This window comes from Rhododendron vialii, chromosome 11a (assembly GCF_030253575.1).
Source record: "Rhododendron vialii isolate Sample 1 chromosome 11a, ASM3025357v1".
In the NCBI taxonomy this organism is placed as follows: domain Eukaryota; kingdom Viridiplantae; phylum Streptophyta; class Magnoliopsida; order Ericales; family Ericaceae; genus Rhododendron; species Rhododendron vialii.
In genome coordinates this window covers 22,640,921-22,648,338 of record NC_080567.1, presented here as the reverse complement: position 1 = coordinate 22,648,338, position 7,418 = coordinate 22,640,921, and the positions used below count along the sequence as shown (strand labels likewise).

The following is a 7,418-nucleotide window of genomic DNA, read 5'->3' as shown; positions in this document are numbered from 1 at the left end:
TACGAATAGCAGCGGCCGTAACTTTTTATAGAAGAAAGAAAATAGGCAAAGTACACTTTACCCCCTCGTGCTTTAGGTGTCGTGGGGATCGCCTTCCTAACTTTTTAACTTGACCACATGATCCCCATATGGTTTCTGGATTAAATCGCACAAATGACTCCGTTAAAAAAATAAAAAAAGAAATTGTCCATAATACTAGCAGTCGCAGACGGTTTCCCTACTAAGAGCATCTCCAATCCAATACTCCATTTTTGCCTTCATTTCTTCATTTGAGAGTATCAAAATAATATATTTTATTGCAAAAGTGATTTTGGAGGAAATCTAACTCCAACCCAATACTTTATTTCTACTTCTATTTCTTTAAAAACTCATCCCAAATCTCAAACTTCCCCACTTTCCCTCCAAAACTCAAATTTTCATTTTTCTAACTTCATTAAAAAAAATACTCAATATGGGTCTTATTTTGAAGATATTGTATATATCTTTTGATTGGTACCAATTTTATAAAGGATTAGTGTATCAAAACTAATTTGATGAACAAAATAGGATTTGGTGAGGGTGAATAGTGAAATGGAGGACATCCTCCATTTTTTTCTCCATCCTCCATATTTGGAGTACCAAACTTGATCCTCTCAAATGAAGGAAAAAATAGAGGATGGGTTGGAATGGTATTTCCTCCAAAAATAATCCTCTCAAATAGAGAAATAGAGGAATGAATGGTGCATTGGAGATGCTCTAAGCTAACAACTTCCTTAGTTCTAACCAAGCGTATGCTTTTTAAAAGAATACAAATTTTGGGAAGAATTATGGTTCCGGATTTAATAAAGGACAACTTAGTATTCTTTCATTCATTCCAATTGATATGCATTTTGACAAAAAGAAGAAAAGATGTGATCTTTCTCTTGAAAACGTTGACTAAAGACAAATTGCTGCGCGCTAACTAGGATTGCAAAGCCCCCGTTTCCAGCTGCTCATCTCATATCTTGAAGAAAGTAGGCCATCCTCCATCTGTGTTTTCTATGTAATGGGCATTGAACTCTACTCAACTTAGTTTCTTGTGCAAACAGGTTGAGAGGAACAATCAAATGGATTTGCTTTCACTTGTTACGAGTGGTGTGATGGTGAGGTTTCTAGCCCCGATGAAGGATTCTCGGAGTTGTGGAGGGTGGCAAAAGGACGAAACACACAAGTCACAACCTAAATGTACCAGCTATTACTCACAAAAGAACGCACCTAATGGCAGGAGTCCACATAACCCACACACAATATCCATAGGAATCATTGTCACTATACAAATGGCGATCATAAGTTAGATGGATATGAAGTCGTTCCGCATACCTATTTCAATGGCTAAGTTGAGGCTCACTTCAAGGCAGGGTCAGGCTATTAAAAACAGCTTGAGGGGTTCAGACCTGGGAGTGGACCCCATACCCATGTGTGGGTCCAAATTCGTGTCTAATCTTGCCTCAGGGCGTGAAATATCTTCTCAATGAAAAAGTGGAACTAGAAATTTAAAGAATTGTAGTTGAAAATTTGGTTTGCCAAAAAACAAAAGAAGGAAAGGAACTTGAAAAGCCCAAGAGGGTAATTTTGTTCCCCCTCTAAAACAACACGTTGACGGCCCGTTTAGATGCGGGATAAGGATTGGAGGTATTAGTTAATAAGGGGGGATAAGATAGTAGGGGGTATTAGTTAATAAAGGATGGCTCACATTGATGTGATGTTTATGGAGGGGGATTAAATAGTAGGTTGTTTGGATGAGGTATTAAAGAAGAGGGATTAAATAATACTTTGTTTGGATGGAGGATTAATAGGGGGTATAAAGAATGGTGGATTATGTAAAAAGCTATCAAATGACCTTTTTGCCCTTGTGCAGTCCCTAAATTAATTAGGTATTACGTTTTATATATAATTACAATTTTTATTATTCTTTCCAAATTTAAGCCATAATAATTTATTTTACTTATAATTTAATCAATTTAATAAGTATCAAAAATTATAATTTGTTTTTTTTAAAGTGTTTTATTTTATAATTTCGTTTTTTTTTGGATCAAAGGCAAGCAATAATTTCGTTTTTTTAAGCAATGGATGGGTGGGATTTCATGGGCACACATGCACTCAATAATTTTTCCTAACCCTTTTTACAATCTGCTTGTTACTGTTGTAGACACAGAGAGAGTGGGGTGTATATGAAATACATGGCACTCATGCACCAAATAATTTTCCTACTCTCTTTTAATCCTTCTCGCACGCTGTAAAAAGAGAGAGAGAGAGACAGAGAGACAGAGAACAGTCAACAGCGGCAGAAAAGGAAAAAGAAGAAGAAACACGAACAGAGACAGAGCTTTCACAATCGTCGTCGATCTTTGGCGCCTCCTCGCCGTTGTCACGGTACCAAACACACACCACCACCCCCCCCCCCCCCACCACCACCCCCCCCCCCCCCCCCCCCCTCTCTATTTTCTATTTTTACCGATCTGGGTGTGCATGTGTGTGATGAAGAGGTATTTACAGAAATGGGAGGTTGGGGGTGAGGGAAGGGGGATAAGGAGGGGTAGAATCGTCAAATTCCGAGGGGGATTAGGGGGTATAACTTATGGGCACCTCAAACCCTGTCCGAAAATAATACCCCCGATACCCCCTTTCTCCGGTCTTAGCCAAGAACCGGTCTTCTTGAAAACCCCTCTCTTTGTGGCTCCCAAACGGGGGCAAAGTGTAGGCCCAAGGTCTTATGAAGGGGTGAAAGCTAATCTCCTCCTCATGGATGCATCCAAACGATCCCTGAGTTCCAAGTCCACTTTACCACCTAACACTTTAGGCTCTGTTTGAAACTTGAGAATGGAAAGAGAAAAGAAGAGAAAATGATAAATGAGAAAAATGACAGAGAAAGTTAAAAAGAAATAGAAGAGAAATTGAACTTTTCATTGTTCAAACTTTCTATTTTCTTTCTCTAGAAACTAAACAATGGAAAGAAAATTTTGAAACTTTCCTTTCAATTTATTTCCTCAAGTTTCAAACACACCCTAAAAGGGTCGTGCGGCACCTAAGTTTTCAACCCAACCACGTAATCCCCGTGTGAACTGGACACGTGACTCCGTCAACATAAGAAAAGATCTACAAGTAAAATGAATGCCACATAATTCTCAATGAGTCCGGATCTTCTAACGTGAACTCCGTCACGTGATCCTGTCGTGTGATAATTAAGAAGTGACACCCTAGTGATCATCTAACAAATCAAAGACTGAGCTTATACTTTCATTAAAGAACGTCGTTTTGGGTCTAGAGAAAAAGAATCCTTCTCCACCGGCCAGTGTTCAGTTTTTGATATACTATCTCTAAACTAGCTAGATAAAAAACAGTTCGGAAAATTTCATATTAGCACATGACCTTTCACACATATTACACATAAATACTTAATCTTAACGAAATATCACTAAACACCTGACATATTAAAGAACTCATCAATTAAACCCCTACCGTCAATCTCCGTCCAAAAACAAACGGAAAACATATTTTTCTCTCCAATTTTGCTACCCGCACCGACTTTTTTCACAAATTATGCACATTTCTTTGTGGGGCTCATTTTTTGAGTCTCACACATATTATCCGATCCATTAATTATGTCAAAAAAAAAATTTTAGAACCCTTGCAAAAAATCAGCTCCATCAGATAAATGTAAGTGTATGATCCAATCGTACAACTTTTTATTCAAAATTTCGAATTAAAATTCTACATGAAAAGTTGTAAGGTTTGATCTAACACTACATTTACCCCATTGAACTGATTTTTTATAGGGTCATGCAAAAAAAAAAAAAAAGAGTAAAGAGCGGATCGGTTCACTTTTGGCCAGGTTCCCACAAAAAAATAATAATTTGTAATACAAATCTTGTCTTATGTGTTATTTTTTTATAATTTATTTTTTGCCAAAACAACTAACACTACCCAGTGTACCCACACAAATTAGTATTACACAAATTTTTGTGGGCCCACTTTTGGGTCCCTAAAAATGATCCGATCATTTCATTAGTTTTAAAATATTTTTTGTGTGACCCTATAAGAAAATCAGCTCAATAGGGTAAATGTAAGTGTTTGATCAAATCTTACAACTTTTTATTCAAAATTTTAATCCAGAATTATGAATGAAAAGCTGTACAATTGGATCATACACTTACATTTATTTTATGCAGTTGATTTTTTGCAAGATCGTTTGAAAAAATATTTTAGAATTAGTGAACAGATCGGCTAATTTGTGTGGGATCCAAAAATGGACCCCACAAAAAATTTGTTCAAAATATGTGGGGAAAAAAGTCAGCGTGGGTAGCAATATTGGAGAGAAAAACATGTTTTCCGTTAGTTTTTGGACGGAGGTTAACGGTAGGAGTTTAATTGATGAATTTTTTAATACGTCAGGTGTTTATGTGATGTTTTGTTAAGGTCAAGTATCCATGTGTGATTTGCATAAAAGGTCAGGTGATAATATGAAATTTTCCCATAAGTGTTCTGCTAAACTTTCACTGAAACTAGATAAGAAAAGAACAATCTGAATTCTTGCATTCAGAACTTCTTCCCAGCAATCAAGAAGGCAAGGAACATTAATCAGTTGATTGAAATAGAAACAATATGGAAAATCACACTGAATTTTTGCCAATCGTCACAGAGGATATGCATTCCAAGAAAGATGCTACATGGACCAAATTTTTGCGTCAACATTGCCCACCAGTCTAAACATCTAATCCTCCTCTGGATTAAGGATGACTTCAACCTCCAATGACACCTTGTGCTGGTCTATAATATAGATATTGCTACTTACTAGTTCTAAAAAAAAGACAAGATTGTCTATGGGTCCCCTTGTCTCCAACACCGATTTGAAGTCTGGAAGTGTAAAATTACATGACGGAGTTCACAGAGAATTCACACTCAAGTTTCTGGGATGGTCTTACGGGGAAGTTTTCCTGGACCGTATCAATTCTCTAAGTCTACAAACCAAGTACTAAACTAAACCAGCCAAAGTAGCCAAGAATTGACACATGATCTAATAATCAAGACTCTCCCAGTTGGTTAGCTCTATTCTTATTCGTTTTCGTGTCAATTTTTGGCCATTGTAGCCAAGAATTGATGCATGAGCGATTCAAGACCCACCCAGTTTAGTTACTGTTATGTAAAGCTAGGCCAACAACTTCCACTTTCTGTAGTTTAGATCTTACTCTGTAGAATGATGGTAGCATTATAGGCCAACAAACGAACAAATACGGAGTAGTTAATAATAGTGGTGGAGATTAGTACATGTTTACTAAATATTGCCATCAACTGCAGAAAGACCTAGACATAGAGCACCTATCTAAAGGTTACCAAGTGCTAGCCGAAAATTCTCTTTAGGGGTGCCATAATTTGACAAAAAATTTCTACCAATTTGCACAAACGTCAATACTAGGACAGTTCGATCAACAGTTGTGTAGCTGCAGTATGATTGTTGGATCAACTCTGATACAGAGATTGATACTGTTGACATTAGATGTGAAAACAAAAAAAGAATATAAACATTGCCTTTTGAAGTTTCGTTGCTCACTTTCTAACATTCAATCGGGAGAAGCAAATATGTCAAAATGCAAAGCTAAATTTGTATTCGAGCGAAGAAAATCAATTTCATTCCAACCCGAAGAATATGCAAAACTAACCAATGTATTGTTGCTATCACAAGTCAGCTTAATCAATTTATGTTGATCTCTCTTCATCCTTCACTATCATAAAGTTTTGTACTTGAGAGTTTACCATAGCTTTCTACCATAACTACTGTAATTATAACAAACCGCCTCCCTGCCAATGCAGATGAAGATAGTAAAGATGTAAAACGAAAACACAATCAGTAACCAAATCGTTGAAGGTATCAAGACTTGTAATTGCAAGAAATTAACTGAAGAATCATTGCAAAGATCAACAAATGGAAGTTAAAAAAAATGTGCTGCAGCACTTGGGACATTTCTCAAAGAGGGGTTAGGCTTTCAACAAACGCAAAAACACTAGCATAACGGGGCACATTTCTGAAATCGCGAACGCCAAGTACATCCCAAGTCTTTTTCTGCAGATTAAATGAAATAATTTTACCCGGGATAGCCAAGATAAGCACAAAGTCATCTTCCTTCTCTCCCTCGACAACACCCATCAATGTAAATTTACACCGCGTTTTACTTCCCATCTCAGGGAATTCAGCTATCAAGGTCTTGAGATCGACATGAAACTTGACATTCCAACGGCAGTAGTCCTTGTCCATCTCCCAGATTTTTAATCTCGCGCCAAAATGCGATTGACTCTGAATCAGAAGCAAACGGCCACTCCAGCCGCATTCTCCAAAATACCTAGTGTTGTATGGAGAGAGAATTCTACCACTACTACTACTTGGCATGTACGGAATCATCATCACCTTCTCTGTCTCGACGTCAAATCTCAACAGATTATATTGGTCACATAGCCAATAGATAGCTCCATTCCAAAACGCACCATTCAAAATTTTTCTAAACTTGTCCATTGAAGATATATTCTTCCAACACGCAGTCTCTGATGAGTATATATCCATCTCCAAAGAGACAAAAGAGACTCCAAGTCGCCAAACAAGAAATACAACTTTGTAGTGAGGCGATTTTGATGGATCGAAAGCTAAGCAACATGATTCGTCACAATCTCCACCTGGGCGAGCTAGTAAATGGAATTTCTGTGTGATCGGGTTACAAACGATGTATTGCGCTTCAACACAATCATCAACAAGTTGTACGTTCTTGATCGACAGTAAACCGTTGCACGACTGTAGAATCGTGTAATCACCTGTGAGGTGACGTAGGAAGGAGAGAGAGGGAAGGGTAGGGCTGCCGTTGAGGGAAACTGATTCGAGTCTTTCGTTGTAGTAGAAATAAAAGGACGAGATCAAGGGTTTAGGATTTAGGCGGGAGTGGGCGGAGGCAAATTGGGAGTCGGAGAGGAGAGAGAACCAGTGCTTGGACACGGACTTGAATCGGATCAGGGATTTGGCCGGTAGACGGAGAAGGATTTGGGTGAGGACGTCGAAGTTGTTGGCTATTAGGTCAGCCGCCGGTGAGGTTTGCGGCGGAGTACCGTCGGCGATCGGCTTTGTTTCTTCACGAGATGTTTTCATTGTCATGGTGCCCTTTGGTGTAGAGGAGTGATTACTGGGGAAGTAGGAAGTGAGAACAAAAAAAGCTCGAGATCGATATACCAATCATTCAAACCCTAGTTCGCTTATGTCTACGCTTAAAAAATTATGGAAAGGAAAGGAAAAGAAAAGAAAATTAAAAAAATTTCTCTTTCATTATTTGATTAGAAGAGAAAGAGATAAAAAAATAAAAATTTTAAGTTCAGTGAATAGAAAATTTTTTCTCTTATTTTTCTTTCATTTTCCTCCCTTTGTT

The 7,418-nt window shown here is 37.8% G+C and overlaps 1 protein-coding gene across 1 annotated transcript; it reads right to left on the bottom strand.

The window, feature by feature from the left end:
- Positions 1–4,729: 4,729 nt before the first annotated feature.
- On the bottom strand, positions 4,730–7,150 carry LOC131307000 (F-box protein At5g07610-like). The gene is made up of 4 exons (XM_058333430.1): positions 6,103–7,150; positions 5,758–5,814; positions 5,350–5,499; positions 4,730–4,872 (listed from the first exon to the last, which is right to left on the bottom strand). The coding sequence occupies exons 1-4, from the start codon at positions 7,148–7,150 to the stop codon at positions 4,730–4,732; spliced, it is 1,398 nt and encodes a 465-aa protein (XP_058189413.1).
- Between the last annotated feature and the right edge of the window lie 268 nt (positions 7,151–7,418).